Source organism: Eurosta solidaginis, chromosome 5 (genome assembly GCF_040869045.1).
Source record: "Eurosta solidaginis isolate ZX-2024a chromosome 5, ASM4086904v1, whole genome shotgun sequence".
Lineage (NCBI taxonomy): Eukaryota > Metazoa > Arthropoda > Insecta > Diptera > Tephritidae > Eurosta > Eurosta solidaginis.
In genome coordinates, this window is record NC_090323.1 from 31155383 (window position 1) to 31182298 (window position 26916).

Genomic DNA, 26916 nt, shown 5'->3' on the forward strand with positions numbered 1-26916 from the left:
ATTTTTGTTCTGTAAAGTATTTGAAAAATAAAATAAAATTTCTCGACCTTTTGGAGGGGGGGGGGGGGGGGGGGGAATAGGGGACATTCCCCTCCCCCGTTGATCCGCGCCAGCGACATATTTAATATTTAGACAAGAAAAGGTGGAAACTGTGTTAGACCTTCTTCTGGTTCCAGCCCAATGGAAATGTCCAAAAATTCTATAATGCATTTTAAAACTAGAATTTTAATATTTTAAAAATACCATAAGGACCAAAATATATGTGCAGCAGTTTTGCTGCAGCGCTGCTAGTTTTGTGGAAACATATGCAGCTATATTTACGCTGCAGTTCCACGCAGCGACTTATGTATGTCAAACAACAGCACACTAACAAGGAAATTGTTTTGAATATAATTTTTTGATTTTAAATCAAGGTGACAAGGCGAATTCAGTACCAAGTGATGTTATCCAATCAGTTGATTGCTTAGCCTTGGCTTGAAAAAATGTCAGTTAATCGAAATCAATACAAATTTTTTGACTTGGAATTTTTCTGCACAGCGAATCAGGTGGAATTCGCTTTGCCATCACCTTGTATGGATTCGCCTTGATTTTATATTTGCTTACTTGACATTTTGTTTTGTGCTTGTTCATGATTGTTTACGTTTTTTGTTACCCAACCCTGATTCTATGCAAATTTAGTTTGAACAGGTTTTTGTTGTTGCCGGAAATAGATTCGGTACGTTCAGGTAACAAGCACAATTGAGGTATAGATAAGGCTCCTAATGGTGTGGATATGATTTTTAGGCGCGCTGTTTGAAAGCTTAGTAACATTTGTTCGGATTTTTACAGGCTCATCGAGTGAGGCTCATCGACTTCGCTATTTCCCGAAATATTTTCATATCTAGCTCAAAGTTTAAACATTTAAAAATTCTATAAAGCTACATGGCAGCCACCCGAACGGCACAGGGTATAGGAAAGAATTTAAAATATTACCGAAAATTCGGCCAAAGACGGAAGGTTTCAAACCCGGGTCAAATTTTTGCCAGAACGAAAAGGGCGAACTGGCAACTAATGTTCAGGGGGAGTTCAGATTCTATAGGGTAGTCATCTACGTCTTCTTGAATAGAGGCAGCGTTGAGCACCTAGCGATGTTGATGATATTAAACCCGCTTTTCACAATAATTGCTACTGAAGCATTCCACGGTTGGTACGGGACAAATCCTACAAATTTTTTTTAATTTTTAGGTCTTAACTAAAGAAAAACTATAACTTTTTCAGACAAGGTTTTTAGTGCATTAGGATTGCATGGTACATGTTCAAATAAAAATAGAAAACTGCTCTTGAAATATTTGTATATGTGCGTGAAAAATAACAAAAAGCATCCGTTTTTACGGGACAACAGTAACACAGGTGAAACTTCAGCAAAATTACTAATATTAACAAAAAACAAAAGCAAACATATTTGGTAGTAGTTAATTTAAAAACCTTTATTCGAAAAAAAATAAAAATAAAAAATCTTTAAAAATAAATTGTTTTTACGGGACGGACACATGTGCACTTTTCAAATTTCGATTTCCCCTACACTGTATATCGTAGTCGTGCTCCACCTCCTCCAAAATCCTGGGATCAAGCCCCGGGCCAAGCAACTTCAAAAATACAGAAACAAGTTTTCTCAATTTGACAACTTTTTCTAAGCGGAGTCGCCCCTCGGCATTGATTTCTAATTTATTTCAGCAATACAAAATTTCTCAGTGAAAATTCATCTGTAGGACCAGTCCCACCAATTTTTAGGAGCACGACGTAAATTAGAAGAGAAACTAGGCCTAAATTCTTTTCTGGAAATTTACTCCAGTTTACTTATTTTCACATGCATATTCCAGGTACAGGCTTAGTCCATGTACAGAAATAAAGTGCTAAATTTTTCAGGTAATTAATATGAGGGTATAGTAAAAAGGTTGCTAAGGAATTTTTGAGAACTATTTCATTTTTCAATTCAATTTTCTACACCATTTTTGTTTTTAATTTAAAAAAATACTAATTTTAAATTCTTCCACTTAAGTACACATTTAAAATGTGATAGCATTGAAAATTCATAAGGAGAGCAGTTCAAAAATCGGCGAAAATTAACAATTTTCCATGGAATGCCCCTTACTATTGACTTTGACATTGTACTTCTAAGCGAGATTTTTATTCGCCACGCGTAAGCAAAATACTGTAACGATTTTACTGCAATTCCCCTTATTTGCAATCGTCTGCACACGTTCGTATCGCTAAACTGTTGAATAAATAACTCCAATTTTGAATAATGGAAAAATGGCCTTTATTAAAGTACTTCACAATAACACTTATACTTTGCAACGAATAGCTTGCTTAATAACCAAACTGATTGATATCTCAAATGAAACTCTTCTACTGCCCGACAGATTGCGTGCTTAATCAAAACTGCTTGATAGCTCAAATAAAACTGAATTTCAGCGCCTCTATATTTGCTGCCTTTTATACTCTCTGATTTGAACGCTCGCATCTTCTAGCCGCTTCCATTTCCAGAATCTACTAGTTGGCCATCTGCTCTCAAATTTCTCAGCTGTAACTACAATTACACGATTTTATAGCTTCTCTCATTGCATACTTTCAGGAGTATCTCAGATATATGCATGTGGTTGTGCCTTGCTTCTCAGCTGCGTGTACCTACATATGTGTAGATATAATGATTGATTCGTTTATGTAGATACAAGTGACTGTCTGCTTTATTGTTGTTGTGACTTCATTTACTTAGCATCAGACTAGGGATGTGAGTATCACTTAGTGTCACTCATAATCGTCACACTGCCCTCCACCTAAGTATGATCATCCCGATCAGACAAATCTCTCGATCTAAACGCTGCTAGCATCGCCAAATGTACCACTCTTCTATTTCGCGGTTTCCCAATTGCTTGTATGCGGTAGATGACATCACTGATCGTCTTCACAACTCTGTACGGGCCTTTCCAACTGCACCGATATTTGGATGGAACATCTTTCCGCCAGTGAGGGTTGTATAGCAGTACCAAATCTCCCTCCAAGAAACCTTCCGAATTAAAGTTCTTGTCATGCCAGTGTCTGATATTACTACTCATTACCCTGGGCCGTTCCCTCACACTCTGTTGTTTGGCCAATAACTACTTCGTAGAGCTTGCGCTTGACGGATTGGCTTCGCATAATCAGTATCGTTCCCACGTTTCACAACAGTAGTGCGCTCCGGCTTGAAACTACCTTCGCATTCTTTCTGGGAAATTCGTTGCTTCGATTTTGTACGTCCATTAGGTTTTGTCAATGCCAGTGTTTCTCTCGCAGGTACTTTTGATTTTGCTTTATTTGGCCCATTCGATCTATCAACTTTTGCCCTTGACTTTCGTCGTCTTTGTCGAGTCTTTTCCACTAGTACTCGATTACTACTGAACCCTTTCTGCAAACTGAAGTTAAGTGGTATATCTTGGTTCTTACAACGCATCACCCTCCTCTGCATATCGATCTTGATGTCATGGTCAACCAAGAAGTCCACTCCCAATATGACTCCATCAACGATCTCCGCCACAACGAATTTGTGTAGAACTGTAACCTTTCCGATCAAGACTTCACATACCACTTCTCCCTGGACTTGGTTATACTCGCCAATGACCGTACGCAACCTTGTTCCAGGTAACGGTTTTACTCTCCTGTTAACCAAGTCAGATCGGATTAAGGAATGATATGCGCCCGTATCTACAGTCAGTACACAATCCTTGCTATCCAACTTTCCTTTGACGGCAAGACTGCTCGATTTTCTTCCAATTTGCGACACAGATATCACAGGGCATTCAATAGATGGGGCAAGTTTTCGTTCTTTACATCTGACACGCTCTTGCTCATCTCCTCCAGCTTTGCGTTTACGGCCACCCACATTGTTGGAACTATTAGGACCAAGATCGCAATGACGTGCAATGTGACCGGCTTCCCGCATTTGAAGCATTTGAGAACTCTTCCACTCGGCTTTTGCGATCCTTTCAGCACCTCCAATATTGCGTCTACCCACTCTGGCATTTCTACTTCCACACATCGTGCTTTGAAAACTGGCTTACACAGAAGTGAGGCAGTTTCCTGAGTCAATGCATGTGATACCGTCTCTGCAAATGTTGGCTTTGGGTTTGCGTATGTGGCTCGCTTCGTTTCGACGTCCCGTATGCCATTTATAAAGCTCTGAATTTTTACTCTTTCGGTGTATTCCACGGGTGCGTCGGCATTCGCCAAATCAGCAAGCCTTTCGACATCTGACGCAAACTCCTGCAAAGTCTCATTAGCTTTTTGGTAGCGGTTTTGCAACTCTATTTGATGTATCTGCTTCCTGTGTTCGCTTCCGTATCGCCTCTCTAGAGCGCTCATCAATGTTTCGTAGTTGTTCCGCTCTCCCTCGGGAATAGTCTATAAGATTTCAGCAGCAGATCCTTTCAATGCCACGAATAGTGCAGCAACTTTATCTTCAGCACTCCAGTTGTTCACTGCTGCGGTCTTCTCAAACTGAATCTTAAACACCTGGAAAGGAACAGAGCCGTCAAAAGATGGTGTTTTTACCTTCGGGTTGCTCGCTGGCACAGCTCGGCGGTTAAGTTGTAACTGCTCCATACGACCTTTTAACGCTTCTATTTCGGCATCAATTTTGTCCTCAAGTTATAAATTTTCGCAGCCTGCTCTTCCAGTTTCACAAAGAGCTTCGATGATACCTGTTCCGAAATTTGTGCCAACATTTCAGATATACGTGCCTCTTGCGCTTCCAGTTGAGATGCCAAATATGTCTTCTGTTCTTCCAATTGCGATGTTATACGTGTCTCCTGTGATTCAATCTTCGCTGTTATACGGTTCTCCTGCGATTCTAGTTGAGATGACATTTCTTAAATGCGTGCCTCCTGTGCCTCCATCTTGGATGTTACTGTCGACATTTGTGCAGATATTGCAGCTAATATTGTGTTCAAGTCTGTGTTCGCCATTGGCTGCGGTGTTTCGTTTTTCTCCTCAATCTTGGTTGTTGTCTCGTCGCCATCAAGATGAAAGACATATTCTTCCACATTAATTCCTTCTCCTTCCATTGCCTCTCGTAGTCTTGCCTGAAGTTTGAGTTTATTGCCTGTTGTATTCAATCCACGGTCTCCAACTCCTTCTTCAGTTGCTGGATCTTCAATTCACTGAACTTTGCCATGTCCTTGTTGTCCTCTGGAATTTATTCAACAATTCCTCTTCCGACACCAATTGTAACGATTTTACTGCAATTCCCCTTATTTGCAATCTTCTGCCCACGTTCGTATTGCTAAACTGTTTAATAAATAACTCCAATATTGAATAATGGAAAAATGGCCTTTATTAAAGTACTTCACAATAACACTTATACTTTGCAACGAATAGCTTGCTTAATAACCAAACTGATTGATAGCTCAAACGAAACTCTTCTATTGCCCGACAGATTGCGTGCTTAATCAAAACTGCTTAATAGCTCAAATCAAACTGAATTCCAACGCCTCTATATTTGCTGCCTTTTATACTCTCTGATTTCAACGTTCTAGGCGCTTCCATTTCCAGAATCTACTAATTGGCCATCAGCTCTCAAATTTCTCAGCTGTAACTACAATTGCACGATTTTATAGCTTCTCTCATTGCATACTTTCAGGAGTATCTGAGATAGCGGTACAGAAACAGTTTAAATTATTGGTAAGAAAAATCTTCGACTGAAAAAGGAAATTGTTTACTTTAGGGTACAACTACTAAAACTCGTCCAAAAATATCGGGAGAGGTGTCAAAGGACGCGTCTTGATCCATGGACCACGAATCCGAAAGCGGAAATCAGACATTTTATTTCTTTTCGGAGACATTTGCACACAAACCCGAAAATTTTCATGTGGTTGTTGTGATTTTGATGATTTTGTGGTACCCACAAGAAAAACTGTGGGTAAAAGTGTTTTGCGCGGATATAGTTTTGGTCTCCAAACCGGTGTTGGACCCACCCAGGGTAATTTTTATAAGCGCTGCCGAATGCCGCCAATGCAGAAAGGCGTTCTGCGCAAAAATACTATGGATCCCACCCCCGGTTTCGGAGCGCTACGGAGCCATTTTTCGGTTTTTTGGCAATATCTTTTCACAGACATATAATTTTTAATTTCCGCTTTCGGATTCGCGATCCTGGGTCCAAAGTGCGTCTTTTCACAACTCTCCCGATATTTTTGGACGAGTTTTAGCAGTTGTACCCTAAAGCAAACAATTACCTGAAAAAATATGAAAAAATTGTTTCTTCATAAACTTGAATTACATACATAGATTGCTACAATTTCAACAAATTAAATATGGATATAGACGAAAAATTAATTGAAGAGGTACGGAAAATGCCCATTATATATAATCTGGGCTTGGAGGACTATAAAAACATAAAGAAAAAGGAATTGGCAGGAGGCAGGTCTCCTCTGCTATGCAAAGTGAAGGTTAGTATACATATTTGAGATTTATTTCATCATGAGGTGTAAATTTCAATTTAAAATGTAGAGGAACAATGCAAAAAGCGGTTGAAGGGTTTGCGAAACTCCTGCAAACGAATTAAAAGGTCCCAGCTGCTTGCTTCGGGTAGTGGCGCCCCAAGTCCGAAAAGTAAATGGCGCTATATGGAAGCCATGTCATTCCTGGATAATGTACAAGCATCCCGAAGGTAACTAAAGAAAAAACCTATACAATTTAATTTGATACATTAAAAATAAACTTTTGTAGCACAATCGGTAATGAAAGTGATGCTGAAAGTGAAAGCACCAGTATCATTTCCCCATCATCAAAGGACTCAACGCAACCACCACACAAAAACGATTCTCCACGGCCTAGCGCAAGGGCACGAAAAGTGAGTTCATTGTACTTATGCATTTTACGGTGTAAACTTTATTAAGAAAGTAAAAATTTTATTTTACAGGAAACTCAGCAAAAGTTTAACGATTTTCTGGAACTTGCTTCTCAAAGCATTAAAAATACTTGCTCTGCGTTTTGTACTCAAGAAAAAGAATTGGACTCTACATTTCTACATTTTCAAACTTTGGCCAGCAAAATAAAGGAGTCCGGAATTCCGAAGAACGTTGCAAACGAAATTGAGGCTAAAGTGTCGGCACTGGTATTCTATGAAATTGAAAACCACCTAAATAACTTGTAAATTTTTAACGCAGTGCTTCCAAAAAGGCAAAAGTAAAACCACCTGGGCAGAAATATTTATTTTCTTATACCTTTTCTCCACTAGAACGAAAATCGAGTTATGAAAGTATCCGGACACCTTTAAAATCTTAATTGTGTATAAAATCTGGGTTTCTTACCATTAGCCCATTCATAAGACTTTTGGATATAGATAGATTTTCAATTTCTTGCAGGTTATATAAATAAATGACCCGCTCTTCCCACTTTTCAAAAAAACTTGAAATATATCCAACTAAGTTAAAGGCTTATTAGTGGTCTAAGGGCGTACGAAAACCAGTTTTTACGCATAATTCAAAAAACGGCGCTTGGCCGTGGAGAATCGTTTTTGCGAGGTGGTGGGGTTGAGTCCTTTGATGATGGGGTAATAACACTGGTACTTTCACTTTCATTACCGATTGTGCTACAAAAGTTTATTTTTAATGCTTGTACATTATCCAAGAATGACATGGCTTCAACCTGCCTCCATGCCAATTCCTTTTTCTTTAATTTTTATAGTCCTCAAAGCCCAGATTATATACATACTAGCCTTTACCCGCGGCCCCGTCCGCAAGGAAAATTTTAAATATATGGGCTATTCGCGTTAGCCTGCTTATTATCTGTTTAAAATTTTGTTTTCTGTCTAATGCATTTTATTTTTGTAATTGAGTAAAAAAAAGAACTAAATGAGCTGATAACCTGATAGGATCCCAAATGATCCCGAAATTATCCAGAAAAAGCTACGAAATGACCCCAACGCTATCGCGCACGGATCCCGAAAACCATCCAGAAATGCCCCGAAAGGGTCTCCAAAAGTTCCCCGAATAGTCCCAAAAAACCCGAAATGAGAGCGACACGATGCTAGACGTATGTAGAGAACCACACAGAAATGATCCCTGAAGGTGTTCCAAAATGATCCCGAAAAGGTTCCGAAATGACCCTGACGCGCTCCCGGGCGGATCTCAAAAACCATCCAGAAAATATCCAGGAAGGGTCCCTAAATTATCCCGACTAACTCCAGAAAAAGTTCCGAAATGGCTCCGAGAGGATCCACGATGGATCGCGAAAATCATACGGAAATGATTCCGGAAGGAGTCCAAAATGATCCCGAAATAGTCCGGAATTGACCCAGATGGGATCCCGCACAGTTCCAGAAATGATCCCGGAAGGGTGCCAAAACTATCCCGGAAAAGTAACAAAAAATCCCGAAATAGCTCCTACGGCATCCCGGACGGATCCAGAAATGATCTCGGAAGGGTCCCCAAATGATCCCAAAATGGTCCCGAAATGACCCTGATGGATCCGGCAAACCATCAAGAAATTATGCCGAAAGGGTCCCAAAATGATCCCGAAATAATACAGAAAAAGTCACGAAACGACCCCTAGAGGATCCCCAAATGATCCCGTATTAGCCCCGAAAAGGTCCCGAAATAACCCCGACGGGATCTCGGACAAATCCCAAAAACCATCCAGAAATGATGCCGGAAGGAATCCCAAATGATTCCGTAAAAGTCCCGCATTGATTCCGACGGGATCCCGAACGGATACCGAAAATCATCCAGAAGTGATGCCGGAAAGGTCCTCAAATGATCACCTAATAGTACCGAAATGACCCTTAAGGGGTCATGGACGGATCCCATAAACCATCCAGAAATGATCCCGATATAGGCCCGAAAAAGTCCCGAAATGTCCCTGACGGGATCTCGAACGCACCCCTAAATGACCCTGACGGGATCCCGGACAGATCCCGAAATCAATCCAGAAATGATCTTGGGAGGGACCCCAAATGATCCCGAAAAAGTCCCGCAATGATTCCGAGGGGATCCTGATCGGATACCGAAAACCATCCAGAAGTGATGCCGGAAAGGCCCTCAAATGATCACCTAATACCAAAATGACCCTGACGGCATCCCGGACTGATCCCAAAATCCATCCAGAAATGATCTTGGGAAGGTCTCAAAATTATCCCGAAATAGTCTCGGAAAAGTTCAGAAATTACCCTGACGGGTTCCCGGACGAATCCTGAAAGCCATCTCTAAATGATCCCGAAAAAGTCCCGAAATGACCCTGACTGGACCCCGAAAGGATCCCGAAAACTATCCAGAAATGATGCCGGAAATGTCCTCAAATGGTCACCTAATAGTTCCGAAAAGACCCTGACGGGATCCCGAACGGATCGCGACAACTATCTAGAAATGATGCCGAAAGGGCCCGCAAATGATCCCGTATTAGTCGAGAAAAAGTCCCGAAATGAACCCGACGGGATGCCGGACGAATCCCAAAAACCATCCAGAAATGATGCCGGAAGGGTCCCCAAATGATCCCGAAATAAAACAGAAAAAGTCACGAAACGACCCCTAGAGGATCCCCAAATGATCCCGTATTAGCCCCGAAAAAGTCCCAAAATGACCCTGACGGGATCCTGAGCGGACACCGAAAACCATCCAGAAGTGATGCCGAAAAGGTCCTCAAATGATCACCTAATAGTCCCAAAATGACCCTGACGGCATCCCGGACAGATCCCGAAATCCATCCAGAAATGATCTTGGGAGGGTCCCAAAATTATCCCGAAATAGTCTGGGAAAAGTCCAGAAATTACCCTGACGGATCCCGGACGAATCCTGAAAACCAATCTTAAATGATGCCGAAAAAGTCCCGAAATGACCCTGATGGGACCCGGAAAGGATCCCGAAAACTAACCGGAAATGATGCCGGAAAGGTCCTCAAATGATCTCCCAATAGTTCCGAAAAGACCCTGACGGGATCCCGAACGGATCCCGACAACTATTCAGAAATGATACCGAAAGGGCCCGCAAATGATCCCGTATTAGTCGAGAAAAAGTCCCGAAATGACCCCGACGGGATGCCGGACGAATCCCAAAAACCATCCAGAAATGATGCCGGTAGGTATCCCAAATGATCCCGAAATAATCCCGAAATTACCTCGTCGGCATCCCGGACGGATACCAAAAATTATCCAGAAATGATGCCGGAAAGGTCCACAAATGATCCCCTAATAGTCCCGAAATTACCCTGATGGGATACCGGACGGATCCCGAAAACCATCCAGAAATGATGCCGGAAGAGCCCCCAAATGATCCCGAAAAAGTCCCCAAATGACCCCGACGATATCCCGGACGGATCCCGAAAACCATCCAGAAATGATGCCGGAAGAGCCCCCAAATGATCCCGAAAAAGTCCCCAAATGACCCCGACGAGATCCCGCACGGATCCCGAAAACCATCCAGAAATGATGCCGGAAGAGCCCCAAATGATCCCGAAAAAGTCCCCAAATGACCCCGACATACTCCAGAAAAAGTTCCGAAATGGCTCCGAGGGAATCAACGACGGATCGCGAAAACCATACAGAAATGATTCCGGAAGGATCCCAAAATGATCCCGAAATAGTCCGGAAATGACCCAGATGGGATCCCGCACAGATCCAGAAATGATCCCGGAAGGGTCCAAAAACTATCCCGGAAAAGTAACAAAAAATCCCGAAATGGCTCCTACGGCATCCCGGACAGATCCAGAAATGATCTCGGAAGGGTCCCCAAATGATCCCAAAATGGTCCGAAATGACCCTGATGGATCCGGAAAACCATCAAGAAATTATGCTGGAAGGGTCCCCAAATGATCCCGAAATAAAACAGAAAAAGTCACGAAACGACCCCTAGAGGATCCCCAAATGATCCCGTATTAGCCCCGAAAAAGTCCCAAAATGACCCTGACGGGATCCCGAAAGGATTCCGAAAACAATACAGAAATGATGCCGGAAAGGTCCTCAAATGATCCCCTAATAGTCCCGAAATGACCGTGACGGGATCCCGACAACTATCCAGAAATGTTGCCGAAAGGGTCCGCAAATGATCCCGTATTAGTCGAAAAAAAGTCCCGAAAGGACCACGACGGGATCCCGGACGAATCCCAAAAACCATCCAGAAATGATGCCGGTAGGTATCCCAAATGATCTCGAAATAGTCCCGAAATGACCTCGTCGGCATCACGGACGGATCCCGAAAATTATCCAGAAATGATGCCGGATGAGCCCCAAAATGATCCCGAAAAAGTCCCCAAATGACCCCGACGAGATCCCGGACGGATCCCGAAAACCATCCAGAAATGATGCCGGAAGAGCCCCCAAATGATCCCGAAAAAGTCCCCAAATGACCCCGACGATATCCCGGACGGATCCCGAAAATCATCCAGAAATGATGCCGGAAGAGCCCCCAAATGATCCCGAAAAAGTCCCCATATGACCCCGACGAGATCCCGCACGGATCCCGAAAACCATCCAGAAATGATGCCGGAAGGGTCCCCAAATGATCGCGAAATAGTCCCGAAATGATTCCGGAATAGTCCCGAAAATGTTCCAAAATAACCCCGACGGGATCGCGGACGGATCCCGAAAACTATACAGAAATGATCCCGGAAGGGTCCCAAAATGATCCCGAAATAGTCCCGAAATTACCCCGGCGTAATCCCGGACCGATCCCGAAAACCATCCAGAAATGATCCCGGAAGGGTCTCGATATGACCCTTACGGGATTACAAATAAGGTGAAGCTAATTATAAAACCATGTTAATAAGGCAGCAGGCGCATTGGAGCGAATAAAAAGTTACATAGAAACATACAGGTAAAGCTAATAAAAGCGTGCTAATAAAAACAATTGATGGAGGGCGGATGGCGGGAGTAGAGGAGAGGACCACTGATCGTTCCTCCAAGATTGTCTAGATCTCGTTCTGTATGTACCAGATACCAAAAACTATTGATTTAGGAGAAAATTTATATTGAGTTATAACAATTTATAGATTTTACACCAGAGGGGGAGATAAAGGGGGGCGGGCGGAGGGTGTCACTGCTTACTTTGTAAGCCCTCGACTTATTTGATCCCTTGAGTCTGTGATATTGGTGAAGGCCAGTATACGTAAAGTTATAATGTGTAAAAATTATTGAAAAATAACTTCTCGAAGGGGTCGTGGGACCCCCACCCCTCTTTCCATGTTCGAAAAAAATTTCGCTAGTAGACTACTGTCTGTGTCCCAAATTTCATCAAAATCCGTGTAGCCATTCTGGAGTGATTCAGTCGCAAAGACGAAAAAATATAATAATTAAATTATAACTGTTCCTAGGGGGCGGAGACCACGCCCCTTTTGAAAAATATATAGCTAGTAGATCCTTCTAGACTATTGGCTATATGTGTGCAAAATTTCATCCAAATCGGTCCAGCCGTTCTTGCGTGATTGAGTCACAAAGACAAACGTCTGGACAAACATCCAAACATCCAAACATCTAAACATCCAAACATCTTCACATCCAAACTTTGCCATTTATAATATACTAGCCTTTACCCGCGGCCCCGTCCGCAAGGAGAAAATTAAATATATGGGATATTCACGTTAGCCTGCTTATCAAATTATCTGTTTAAAAAGATGTTTCTGTCTAATACATTTTATTTTTGTAATTCAGTAAAAAAAGAACTAAATGAGCTGATAACCTGATAGGATCCCCAAATGATCCCGAAATTATTCAGAAAAATCCACGAAATGACCCCGACGCTATCGCGGACAGATCCCGAAAACCATCTAGAAATGCCACGGAAGGGTCTCCAAAAGTTCCCGGAATATTCCCAAAAACCCCGAAATGACAACGACACGATTCTAAACTTATCGAGAGAACCACAAAGAAATGATGCCTGAAGGGTACGAAAATGATCCCGAAATAGTCCCGAAAAAGTTCCGAAATGACCCTGACGGGCTCCCGGACGGTTCTCAAAAACCATCCAGAAAATATCCAGGAAGGGTCCTTAGGGGATCCACGACGGATCGCGAAAACCATACAGAAATTATTCCGGCAGGGTCCCAAAATGATCCCGTATTAGTCCCGAAAAAGTCCTGAAATGACCCCGACGGGATCCCAGACGGATTCCGAAAACTATCCAGAAATGATGCCGGAAAGATCCTCAAATGATCCCCTAATAGTCCCGAAATGACCCTGACGGGATCTCGAACGGACTCCTAAATGACCCTGACGGGATCCCGGACAGATCTCGAAATCCATCCAGAAATGATCTTGGAAGGGCCCAAAAAATCCCGAAACAATCTCTGAAAAGTCCAGAAATTACCCCGACGGGATCCCGCACGGATCCCAAAAACTATCCAGAAATGATCCCGAAATGACCGAAAACCATCCAGAAATTATACCGGAAGGGACCCCAAATGATCCCGAAACCATACAGAAATGATGCCGGAAAATACCCCAAATGATCCGAAAGGGTCCCCAAATGATCCCGTATAAGTCGAGAAAAAGTCCCGAAATGACCAAGACGGGATCCCGGACGGATCCCGAAAACCATCCAGAAATGATGCCGAAAGCGTCCCCAAATGATCCCGTATTAGTCGAGAAAAAGTCCCGAAATGACCCCGACGGGTTCCCGGACGGATCCCGAAAAGCATCCAGATATGATGCCGAAAGGGTCCCCAAATGATCCCGTATAAGTCGAGAAAAAGTCGCGAAATGACCAAGACGGGATCCCGGACGGATCCCGAAAACCATCTAGCAATGGTGACGGAAGCTACCCTAAATGATCCTGTATTAGTCGAGAAAAAGTCCCGAAATTATCACGACGGGATCCCGGACGGATCCCGAAAACCATCTAGAAATGATGCCGGAAGGTACCCCAAATGATCCCGAAATAGTCCCGAAATGGCCCCGACGTGATCCCGGACGGATCCCGAAAACCATCCAGAAATGATGCCGAAAGCGTCCCCAAATGATCCCGTATTAGTGGAGAAAAAGTCCCGAAATGACCCCGACGGATTCCCGGACGGATCCCGAAAAGCATCCAGATATGATGCCGAAAGGGTCCACAAATGATCCCATATAAGTCGAGAAAAAGTCCCGAAATGACCAAGACGGGATCCCGGACGGATCCCGAAAAGCATCCAGATATGATGCCGAAAGGGTCCCCAAATGATCCCGTATAAGTCGAGAAAAAGTCCCGAAATGACCCCGACGGGTTCCCGGACGGATCCCGAAAAGCATCCAGATATGATGCCGAAAGGGTCCCCAAATGATCCCGTATAAGTCGAGAAAAAGTCCCGAAATGACCATGACGGGATCCCGGACGGATCCCGAAAACCATACAGAAATGATGCCGAAAAGGTTCCCAAATGATCCCGTATAAGTCGAGAAAAAGTCCCGAAATGACCATGACGGGATCCCGGACGGATCCCGAAAACCATACAGAAATGATGCCGAAAAGGTTCCCAAATGATCCCGTATAAGTCGAGAAAAAGTCCCGAAATGACCATGACGGGATCCCGGACGGATCCCGAAAACCATCTAGCAATGATGCCGGAAGCTACCCCAAATGATACCGTATTAGTCGATAAAAAGTCCCGAAATTACGCCGATGGGATCCCGGACGGGTCCAGAAAACCGTCTAGAAATGAAGCCGGAAGGTACCCCAAATGATCCCGAAATAGTCCCGAAATGACCCTGATTGGATCCTGGACGGATTCCGAAAACCATCTAGCAATGATGCCGGAAGGTACCTTAAATGAACCCGTATTAGTCGAGAAAAAGTCCCAAAATTACCCTGAAGGAATCCCGAACGGATCCCGAAAACCATACAGAAATGATGCCGAAAAGGTTCCCAAATGATCCCGTATAAGTCGAGAAAAAGTCCCGAAATGACCATGACGGGATCCCGGACGGATCCCGAAAACCATACAGAAATGATGCCGAAAAGGTCCCCAAATGATCCCGTATTAGAAGCGAAAAAGTCCCGAAATGACCCCGACGGGATCCCGAACGGATCCCGAAAACCATCCAGAAATGATGCCGGAAGAGCCCCCAAATGACCCCGGAAGAGCCCCCAAATGATCCCGAAAAAGTCCCCAAATTACCCCGACGAGATCCCGGACGGATCCCGAAAACCATACAGAAATGATGCCGAAAAGGTCCCCAAATGATCCCGTATAAGTCGAGAAAAAGTCTCGAAATGACCATGACGGGATCCCGAACGGATCCCGAAAACCATACAGAAATGATGCCGAAAAGGTCCCCAAATGATCCCGTATTATTCGAGAAAAAGTCCCGAAATGACCCCGACGGGATCCCGGACGGATCCCGAAAACCATCGAGAAATGATGCCCGAAGGGTCCCCAAATGATCGCGAAATAGTCCCGAAATGATCCCGGAATAGTCCCGAAAATGTCCCAAAATAATCCCGACGGAATCCCGGACGGATCCCGAAAACTATACACAAATGATCCCGGAAGGGTCCCAAAATAATCCCGGAATAGTGCCGAAAAAGTCCAGAAATGACCCCGCCGGGATCGCGGACGGATCCCGAAAACCATCCAGAAATGATCCCGGAAGGATCTCGATATGACCCAAACGGGATTACAAATATGGTGAAGATAATTATAAAACCATGTTAATAAGGCAACAGGCGCGTTGGAGCGAATGAAGAGTTACAAAGAAACATACAGGTAAAGCTAATAAAAGCGAGCTAATAAAAACAATTGAAGGAGGGCGGATGGCGGGAGGAGAGTACCACTAATCGTTTTTCCAAAATTGTTTAGATCTCGATCTGTATGAGCCAGATACCAAAAATTATTGATTTTAGGACAAAATTTACATTGAGTTATAACAATTTATAGATTTTGCACGAGAGGGGAAAGGAGGAGGGGGGGCGGCGGAGTGTTTCACTGCTTACTTTGTAAGCCCTCGACTTATTTGACCCCTTGTGTCTGTGATATTGGTGAAGGCCAGTATACGTAAAGTTATAATGAGTAAAAATTATTAAAAAGTAATTGCTCGAAGGGGTCGTGGAACCCCCACCCCTCTTTCCATGTTCGAAAAAAATTTCGCCAGTAGACTACTGTCTGTGTCCCAAATTTCATCAAAATCCGTGTAGCTATTCTGGCGTGATTCAGTCGCAAAGACGAAAAAATATAATAATTAAATTATAACTGTTCCTAGGGGGCGGAGACCACGCCCATTTTGAAAAATATATAGCTAGTAGATCCTTCTAGACTATTGGCTATATGTGTGCAAAATTTCGTCCAAATCGGTCCAGCCGTTCTTGCGTTATTGAGTCACAAAGACAAACGTCTGGACAAACATCCAAACATCCAAACATCCAAACATCCAAACATCCAAACATCTTAACATCCAAACTTTGCCATTTATAATATATATTAGATATTAGATTAGACTAGCCTTTACCCGCGGCCCCGTCCGCAAGGAGAAAAAAAAATATATGTGCTATTCACGTTAGCCTGCTTATCAAGTTATCTGTTTAAAAATTATTTTTGTCTAATGTATTTTATTTTTGTAATTTAGTAAAAAAAAGAACTAAATAAGAAGATAAGCTGAAAGGTACGCTTTCATGAATAGCACAATACAGTTTTCTCGAATTAAAAAAAAAATACATTTTGTTTTTAAATTAAATTAATTGATATGAGAGGGGTGAAATAATTACTACTCATAGAACAAAGGAGTGAAACTACAATTAGCTAAAACCAAAGAGAATTTTTAGATGAAAATAGTGTTGCTTTTCGGGTATTTAGTTGGTTAAAATATTAAAAAAAGTGTAATTATAGTTATAACAGTTCGTTACACGATTCATTGAAAAAACCTAAAAAATTGAACGAAAAAGCTCTGTTAGATTGAAGATAAAACATACCGAATTTTAATTACGAATAATTAGCAGCAAATGCACGGCCATAAAAGCTCATAATATAAAAAGGCATGTGTGCTGAACTACCGGTTGCGAAGAGACCTAAAATGATCCCGGACCCAAGATGATACCAAAATTTCCGGGCAGATCCCGAAAATCATCCAGAAATTAACCAGGAGGGGTACCAAAATGATTCCGAAATAGTCCCGAAAAATTCCTGAAATTACCGTGACGGGATCCCGAAAACCATACAGAATTGATCCCGGAAAAAGTCCGGAAAAAGTCCCGAAAAAACTCCGACGGAATCCCGGACAGATCCCGAAAATCATACAGAAATTATACCGCAAGGGTCCCAAAATGATCCCGAAATAATCCAGAAAAAAGTCCCGAAATAACTCCGACGGGATCCCGGACAGATCCCGAGAATGACCCATAAATTATCCCGGAGGGGTCCCAAAATAATCCTGACGGGATCCTGCAGGGATTCAGAAAATAATCCAGAAATTATCCCTGAAGTATCTATCCTGAAATGATACCGAAATACTCCCAAAAAAGTCCCGAAATGTTTTTGCCGGAACACGATATAGCCCTGAAAAAGTTTCCAAAGTACGCTGACGGGATTCCGTATGGATCCCGAAAAACATCCCGAAATAATGCCGGAAGGGTCTCCAAATGATCTAGAAATAGTCCCGAAAAGTACCCATTTGACCCTGACGGGATCACGAAAACCATCCATGAATCTAGGGGGATCCCCAAATGATCCCGGAAAAGTCCAGAAATAACTCCGACGGGATTCCGGACGAATCCCGAAAATCATTCACAAATTATCCCGAAATGGTCCAAAATTGATCCCAAAATAGTCCCGAAAAAGTCCCGAAATAACTCCGACGGATCCCGGACAGATCCCGAAAATCATGCAGAAATTATCCCGCAAGGGTCCCGAAATGAAGGTACCCCAAATGATCCCGAAATAGTCCCGAAATGACCCCGACGGGATACTGGACGGATCCCGAAAACCATCCAGAAATGATGCCGAAAGCGTCCCCAAATGATCCCGTATTAGTCGAGAAAAATTCCCGAAATGACCCCGACGGGATCCCGGACGGATCCTCAAAACCATATGCCGGAAGGTACCCCAAAGGATCCCGAAATAGTTCCGAAATTAACCTGATGGGATCCCGAACGGATCCCGTAAACCATCTAGAAATGGTGCCGAAAGGTATCTCAAATGATCCCGAAATAGTACCGAAATGACCCTGACGGGATCACGGACGGATCCCGAAAACCATCTAGAAATGATGCCGGAAGGTACCCCAAATAATCCCGGAATAGTCCCGAAATGGCCCTGATTGGATCCCGGACGGATCCCGAAAACCATCTAGCAATGATGCCGGAAGCTACCCCAAATGATCCCGTATTAGTCGAGAAAAAGTCCAGAAATTACCCCGACGGGATCCCGAACGGATCCCGAAAACCATACAGAAATGATGCCGAAAAGGTCCCCAAATGATCCGGTATTAGTCGAGAAAAAGTCCCGAAATGACCCCGACGGGATGCCGGACGAATCCCAAAAACCATCCAGAAATGATGCTGGAAGGGACCCCAAATGATCCCAAAAAAGTCCCGCAATTATTCCGACGGGATCCTGAACGGATACCGAAAACCATGCAGAAGTGATGCCGGAAAGGTCCTCAAATGATCACCTAATAGTCCCAAAATGATTCTGACGGCATCCCGGACAGATCCCGAAATCCATCCAGAAATGATCTTGGGCTGGTCCCAAAATGATCCCGAAATAGTCTCGAAAAAGTCCAGAAATTACCCTGACGGGATCCCGGACGAATCCTGAAAACCAATCTTAAATGTTGCCGAAAAAGTCCCGAAATGACCCTGATAGGACCCCGAAAGGATCCCGAAAACTATCCAGAAATGATGCCGGAAAGGTCCTCAAAAGATCTCCTAATAGTTCCGAAAAGACCCTGACGGGATCCCGAACGGATCCCGACAACTATCCAGAAATGATACCGAAAGGGCCCGCAAATTATCCCGTATTAGTCGAGAACAAGTCCCAAAATGGCCCCGACGGGATGCCGGACGAATCCCAAAAACCATCCATAAATGATGCCGGAAGGGACCCCAAATGATCCCGAAAAAGTCCCGCAATTATTCCGACGGGATCCTGAACGGACACCGAAAACCATCCAGAAGTGATGCCGGAAAGATCCTCAAATGATCACCTAATAGTCCCAAAATGACCCTGACGGTATCCCGGACCGATTCCGAAATCCATCCAGAAATGATCTTGGGAAGGTCCCAAAATGATCCCGAAATAGTCTCGGAAAAGTCCAGAAATTACCCTGACGGGTTCCCGGACGAATCCTGAAAGCCATCCTTAAATGATCCGAAAAAGTCCCAAAATGACCCTGACGGGATCCCGAAAGGATTCCGAAAACAATCCAGAAATGATGCCGGAAAGGTCGTCAAATGATCTCCTAATAGTCCCGAAATGACCGTGACGGGATCCCGACAACTATCCATTCCGAAAGGGTCCGCAAATGATCCCGTATTAGTCGAGAAAAAGTCCCGAAATGACCACGACGGGATCCCGGGCGAATCCCAAAAACCATACAGAAATGATGCCGGTAGGTATCCCAAATGATCCCGAAATAGTCCCGAAATGACCTCGTCGGCATCCCGGACGGATCCCGAAAATTATCCAGAAATGATGCCGGAAAGGTTCCCAAATGATCCCCTAATAGTCCCGAAATTACCCTGATGGGATCCCGGACGGATCCCGAAAACCATCCAGAAATGATGCCGAAAGTGTTCCCAAATGATCCCGTATTAGTCGCGAAAAAGTCCCGAAAAGACCCCGACGGGATCCTGGACGGATCCCGAAAACCACCCAGAAATGATGCCGAAAGGGATCCCAAATGATCCCGTATTAGTTGCGTAAAAGTCCCGAAATGACTCCAACGGGATCCCGGACGGATCCCGAAAACCATCCAGAAATGATGCCGGAAGAGCCCCAAAATGATCCCGAAAAAGTCCCCAAATGACCCCGACGAGATCCCGGACGGATCCCGAAAACCATCCAGAAATGATGCCGGAAGAGCCCCCAAATGATCCCGAAAAAGTCCCCAAATGACCCCGACGAGATCCCGGACGGATCCCGAAAATCATCCAGAAATGATGCCGGAAGGGTCCCCAAATGATCGCGAAATAGTCCCGAAATGATTCCGGAATAGTTCCGAAAATGTCCCAAAATAACCCCGACGGGATCCCGGACGGATCCCGAAAACTATACAGAAATGATCCCGGAAGGGTCCCAAAATGATCCCGAAATAGTCCCGAAAAAGTCCCGAAATTACCCCGGCGTAATCCCGGACCGATCCCGAAAACCATTCAGAAATGATCCCGGAAGGGTCTCGATATGACCCTTACGGGATTACAAATAAGGTGAAGCTAATTATAAAACCATGTTAATAAGGCAGCAGGCGCATTGGAGCGAATAAAAAGTTACATAGAAACATACAGGTAAAGCTAATAAAAGCGTGCTAATAAAAACAATTGATGGAGGGCGGATGGCGGGAGTAGAGGAGAGGACCACTGATCGTTCCTCCAAGATTGTCTAGATCTCGTTCTGTATGTACCAGATACCAAAAACTATTGATTTAGGAGAAAATTTATATTGAGTTATAACAATTTATAGATTTTACACCAGAGGGGGAGATAAAGGGGGGCGGGCGGAGGGTGTCACTGCTTACTTTGTAAGCCCTCGACTTATTTGACCCCTTGAGTCTGTGATATTGGTGAAGGCCAGTATACGTAAAGTTATAATGTGTAAAAATTATTGAAAAATAATTTCTCGAAGGGGTCGTGGGACCCCCACCCCTCTTTCCATGTTCGAAAAAAATTTCGCTAGTAGACTACTGTCTGTGTCCCAAATTTCATCAAAATCCGTGTAGCCATTCTGGAGTGATTCAGTCGCAAAGACGAAAAAATATAATAATTAAATTATAACTGTTCCTAGGGGGCGGAGACCACGCCCCTTTTGAAAAATATATAGCTAGTAGATCCTTCTAGACTATTGGCTATATGTGTGCAAAATTTCATCCAAATCGGTCCAGCCGTTCTTGCGTGATTGAGTCACAAAGACAAACGTCTGGACAAACATCCAAACATCCAAACATCCAAACATCTAAACATCCAAACATCTTCACATCCAAACTTTGCCATTTATAATATATATTAGATATTAGATATTAGAATTAGATAATGGGCATTTTCACACTTGCATGGAAAAAATTATTTCTTTCTAGGTAGTTTTACTTTTGCTGGTACTGTGCTATATCGCGGAAATGGATAGAAGAGAATTTTCCCAACAAAATCAATTTAAATACACAAAAAAAGTTAAAAAAAAATTGAATAATATAAATATGGTAGTGCAACACTTTTTGCTATTTTTTACAAATTACTACCTAAAGTACATACATCTGTGCATTCAAAAATTGCAGCAACAATTTCATCAGCTATGTTATTTTCTTAAATTTTTAAAATTGTATAACGAAAATTTGTAAACCGATTTCATAAACGTTTTCCGATAAATTCGCAAAGTTTTTTAACACAACATTTGCGTATATTTGTTGCTCCTACTTTTGTATTCACAGGTATACATAAACCTGTTGACAAAAACTTTATTTCAAGAACGTTTTTTTATATTATTAATTATTTATATTGTCCAAATGGTTGTAGAACAACTTTTTTCAATTCAAGTTTGTAGTATGAGTACCTGGGGTACAAATGTACTTTTACTTTACAAGACTGTTAAAATTAATAAATTTCATTTCTCAATTCATGTTAAGCACCATGTTTTATTGTATGTTGGCCAAATGCTAGAAATTCGGCAGCACTCCAATCGCTTCCACCGAAAGGAGGTTCCATATTTTTTATTCCCATAGAAATATTCCCCCAATTATTTTCTCTTGGAGAGAACAATAATTGGGGAAAAGGAATTTAAAATTTTCGAAGTAAGCAGATTTGCCAATTGAAATTTTGTTGCGCGTTTCTATTTTTGTTTAACAAATTGAAAATTTTAGTTATAAAATGGTTGACAATTGGGTTTGGACAAGCTATATATTGCGCTGGCAACCTGAAAGGGTTGCCCTACACAACCATTTCTTCCAGGGATAAACGAACAAATTCCTTGAGGGCGCGCTGTTTAACAGGGATGGCGGATATACACGAATATGTGGACCTCGTACTGGATGCAGTCCAAGATGTGGAATTTAAATTAAGTAAGTCATCCGCATTATACAAAATATTTAACATAAACAACACGAAAGTTATATGTTTCGCATATTCAAGTACGCCGCAAACAAGATTTGGAAGATGACAGCCTTGTATTTCATCCCATGATGGCACATCAAATATTTGGTGAATCTGAAAGCATATTCGGATATAAAGGTTTATGTGTGCGTATTTTATACACTGCTGGTCCTCTACATATTTACATATATTGGCATTGAATATGACAGTCCAGATGATGAACTATCAGGCGGAGATATAAAGGCTGATGTAGTTGTGCGACCGATAGCGGGAAAATTACCTGATGGCTGTGTTTTTGTTAATATGGATGAGTTTTTGGAAACACTAGATAAAGCAGATAAGTTTCAACCATTTGGTGAAAAAATAACCGAACAGAGTGTTACTGATGAAGACGGACAAGAGCACTTCTTCGATATATCATTGTGACTATAAGGTGCCGGCATTCTTAAAATTCTTCAGTCGTTTGCAGACATTTATATTATGGTTCGTTGATGCAGCATCCTATATTGATGTTGATGATCCGCAATGGAGCTTCTTTGTATGGTATGTTGACTAAATATGCTACTTCAATAAGTAACTTATATCAATTTGTATATTCCTACAGCTATGAAAAGTATAAAAATAATAATGGTGATTATCAGTCAGCAACCACTGGCTAAACCACTGCATATGAGTACTACGCATATCCTCAACCCATACGACCGCGCATTAGTTAAGTATTAGGGCTACCACCATTCCAGAAACATGGCATTGGCACAAAACTGTCATCGTCACCGAAAAACGCACTTTCATAAACTTCAAAAAAGGAAAGTGGGAAGAATATAAATCTGCAGCAGACAGCAGCTTTGCTGCCCTCCCTATCCCGACTGATGCCCGCCAAGGGGAGCGTGCCTTCCGTAAGGTCATTGAATCCGCCTCGGCACATTTCATTCCCGCCGGGAGAATTCCCGAAATCCGGCCCCACTTCCCGGCGGAGGCCGCGAGCTTAGCGAGGGAACGCGACCTTATAAGACAGCTTAATCCAGGCGACCCCAAAATAAGGGATATAAACCAACGCATCAGATTGCTTGTGGACGAACACAAGCGGGCGAAATGGGAAGAGCACCTAAGAGGTTGTAACCTCTCTACCGGTGTAGGTAAACTTTGGTCCACCGTAAAGTCCTTATCGAATCCGACTAAGCACAAAGACAAAGTTTCTATCGCCTTTGGCGATAAGGTGCTGTCGGATGCGGAAAAATGCGCGAGCGCTTTCTGCCGACAATATATAATGCATCCTACGGTCGACAAAGATAGACGGAGAGCCAATAGACACGCACATAAACACAAATTCAGCGCGTCACCAATCACCATCACCGCTAGAGAGGTTGAGGACGCCATTGGTCGCGCTAAACCATCCAAAGCAGTGGGCCCAGACGGCATAGCCATGCCGATGCTTAAAAACCTAGGGAAAGAGGGTTTCAAATATTTAGCGCATGTCTTCAACCTGTCCCTCTCCACCTTTGCCATACCCGAGAAATGGAAAATGGCCAAGGTGGTCCCGCTACTAAAGCCTGGGAAACCAGCTAACATAGGAGAGTCATATCGCCCGATATCTCTCCTATCGCCAGTGGCAAAGACGCTTGAAGCCATTTTGCTCCCTTATTTCCAAGCACATTTGCAGCTAGACCCTCATCAGCATGGCTTCAGAGAACTCTATAGCACTACCTCCGCGCTAAATGTCATTAGCACCCAGATAAACTGCGGTTTGAATCAATACCCCCATCATAGAACAGTACTCGTAGCGCTAGACCTATCAAAAGCCTTTGATACGGTCAACCATGGCTCATTACTGCAAGACCTGGAAGGGTCTACCCTTCCCCCATGTCTTAAAAGGTGGACCGCAAATTATCTGGGTGGTCGGCAGGCATCGGTGCAATTCAGAAACGAAACATCAAAACCAAGGAGAATTAAACAAGGGGTGCCACAGGGTGGTGTCCTATCCCCACTTTTGTTTAATTTCTACATATCTAAGCTACCTTCACCACCGGAAGGAGTCACAATCGTTTCCTACGCCGATGACTGCACAATAATGGCCACAGGCCCAGGCCCAGAGATCGATGAGCTATGCAATAAAATAAACGGCTATCTCCCTGATCTCTCCAGTTTTTTCGCCTCGCGAAAACTGGCATTGTCACCGACTAAATCTTCCGCGACCTTATTTACAACATGGACGTCCCAAATGTCGACCATATTGAACATCCACGTCGATGGCACTACGCTACCGACTGCCCTACACCCCAAAATCTTGGGTGTGACGTTTGATCAGGATCTACATTTTGGTGCGCACGCAACCGCAATTGTTCCGAGAATTCAGAGCCGTAATAAAATCCTCAAATCCCTTGCTGGCAGTACCTGGGGAAAAGATAAAGAAACGCTCATAACCACATACAAAGCAATTAGCCAGCCGATTACGTGCTACGCGTCACCCATATGGTCGCCAAGCCTAAAAACTACCCACTGGAAGAAACTACAGGCCTGCCAAAATACTGCTCTCAGAATCGCCACGGGCTGTCTTCTTATGTCCCCAGAACACCATCTGCATAATGAGGCGAGAATACTCCCCATCAGGGAGAGAAATGAGATGCTGACCAAACTGTTTCTGTTGAATACCCAGAAACCTGGGCATCCCAACGGACATCTGATTGACGAACCAGCCCCGCCTAGGGGCCTAAGGAGTCATCTCCGTAAGCATTTTGAGGAAATACGGCACCTGAGAACCCAGCCGTATGAAGCGAAAAAACACAAGCAGGTCCTTGGTGAACTCCATAGACAGGCGTCGGACCTTTATGTCGGGAATTGCCCGGTGAATCCAGTACTTGATGAAAAATATCCAGAACTCGCGGAAGAGGAAAGCATACTCCCCAGGGAAACGCGTGTCACTCTTGCTCAACTTCGTTCTGGATACTGTAACAGGTTAAACTCTTACCTATCCAGAATCAACCCCGACATACAAAATGTATGCCCCGCTTGCAATGTGTCCCCACATGACACCAACCATCTCTTTAATTGTAATGTGGAACCAACGCCTCTAACACCCCTTTCCTTATGGTCCACCCCTGTTGAAACGGCAAGTTTCCTTGGACTCCCGTTAGAGGATATTGATGACAATTTGTGATCGGTCGCGGCTATTAGGTGGGGCGAGCATTGCTACAACAACAACAACAACAACAACAAAACTGTCTATAAACATTACTTACCAATCATTAATGTCATTGATATGGCAGTGGAAGTTCCATCGGGTGATTTTCAGCGTTTACGCAACAATATTGATGCTCGTCTGTGTATGGGACTAAAAAGTTTTGGAAGTGATGTCATCAAAAAAGGATTTAACAAAGAAATGGTTCATGAGGCACGCGAAACGTACAAGGTAAACTAATTTAACTAATAACTATTAAAAACCACCTGTTAAACTGATGCTCATCTCTTTCCAGCTAAATTCACGTCAGTGTCGCCGGGTTTATGAAATACTTCGACTTTATTATACAAACATTTATGATAAGGACGATTATCATGCTTATCGTTTAGATGTAAAGCGTCGGTTAAACGCAATTTATTATAAACATAAAAATGATATTAAGAAAATGGAAAAAGCTAAAGTGGATAAGGAATGGTTGAGAGTGCGTTTACCTACACCAAGTCAACGTATGGAGGAATTGCATGAGGAATATGAAAAAGTAGAGAACGCATACAAACAAATTGTTGAAAAGTTACGTGATTAAGCTTATGAACCTAGCAAAGTTTTTGTATGTGTTACAATAAATGATATAGATTTTAAGTGTCATTTAGCTGGTATTGTTCTACATCTGATTATTATTTTTTATGTAATAAAACCTAAATTATTAATGGTACAATAAGAGTTCCGAATCTTTTACCTCCTCCATCTGCTGCGTAGCTTTATATACAGAGAACATGAAAATATAGATACGAAGAAGTTACGATGGTCAATTTGAATCGGTTACAGGAATGTCATGATACTGCCTGGGCTTAGTTGGTTAATATCCCGCAAAAGACGGAGGATGGTTGATTTTTTTCGCTATAACAACAACGATGCCTATTCTGGGTATATCTTTGACAGGATGTTTTGTGTAGACGTCAGCAAGTGAGTGAAATTGCAGATAATATGACCTTTATCACTCTGAATGGGGACGCCCTAAACACGAGTCAGTGCAGGACTTATAAACTACGTCATCGGGGAACCAATGCTTACTTTTGTATCACCTTCTTGCAATCATTTTGAACACCTCACTTTCTTGGCTTTATGAATTTATGGTCAAAAAAGAAAGATAGTAGTCGTGGTGCATAATTTGTCAAAAGCCTTTGACACGGTTATCCAGAACGAAAAACAGGAACGCACACTCCCTAGGGAAACGCGAGTCACTCTAGCTCAACTTCGATCTGGATACTGTAACAGGTTAAACTCTTACAAAACATATGTCCTGCTTGCAATATGTCCCCACATGACACCAACCATCTCTTTAACTGTATTGTGGAACCACTGCCTCTAATACCCCTCTCATTATGGTCCACCCCTGTTGAAACAGAAAATTTCCTTGAACTCCCGTTAGAGGATGTTGATGACAATTTGATTGGGCGAAGCACTGCTACAAGAACAACAACAACATGCCCAGGTGTCTGGGTATTCAACAGGAACTGATTGGTTAGCATTTCATTTCTCTCC

General features: G+C 43.0%; 1 protein-coding gene and 1 pseudogene across 2 annotated transcripts; both read left to right on the forward strand.

The window, feature by feature from the left end:
• The first annotated feature begins 5507 nt into the window (after nt 1-5507).
• Nucleotides 5508-22222, forward strand: LOC137252669 (uncharacterized). Of its 2 annotated transcripts, XM_067788709.1 has the most exons (6): nt 5508-5694; nt 6298-6458; nt 6520-6679; nt 6739-6862; nt 6932-7126; nt 22059-22222. In XM_067788709.1, exons 2-6 carry the CDS (start codon nt 6446-6448, stop codon nt 22062-22064), a joined length of 498 nt encoding a protein of 165 aa, XP_067644810.1. In that variant the 5' UTR covers nt 5508-5694; nt 6298-6445; the 3' UTR covers nt 22065-22222. The 2 variants fall into 2 exon arrangements, with proteins under 2 accessions (XP_067644810.1, XP_067644809.1); XM_067788708.1 differs by lacking the exon at nt 22059-22222 and having other exon boundaries at nt 6932-7196.
• On the forward strand, nt 21897-25959 carry LOC137252668 (histone acetyltransferase type B catalytic subunit-like; annotated as a pseudogene).
• Nucleotides 25960-26916: the final 957 nt, after the last annotated feature.

Excerpts from the sequence above, each read along its gene's own strand:
- LOC137252669 (XM_067788708.1), top strand. Across the intron at positions 6,680-6,738 it reads AATGTACAAGCATCCCGAAG|CACAATCGGTAATGAAAGTG; the intron begins GTAACTAAAGAA and ends AAACTTTTGTAG. Across the intron at positions 6,863-6,931 it reads CTAGCGCAAGGGCACGAAAA|GAAACTCAGCAAAAGTTTAA; the intron begins GTGAGTTCATTG and ends TTTATTTTACAG.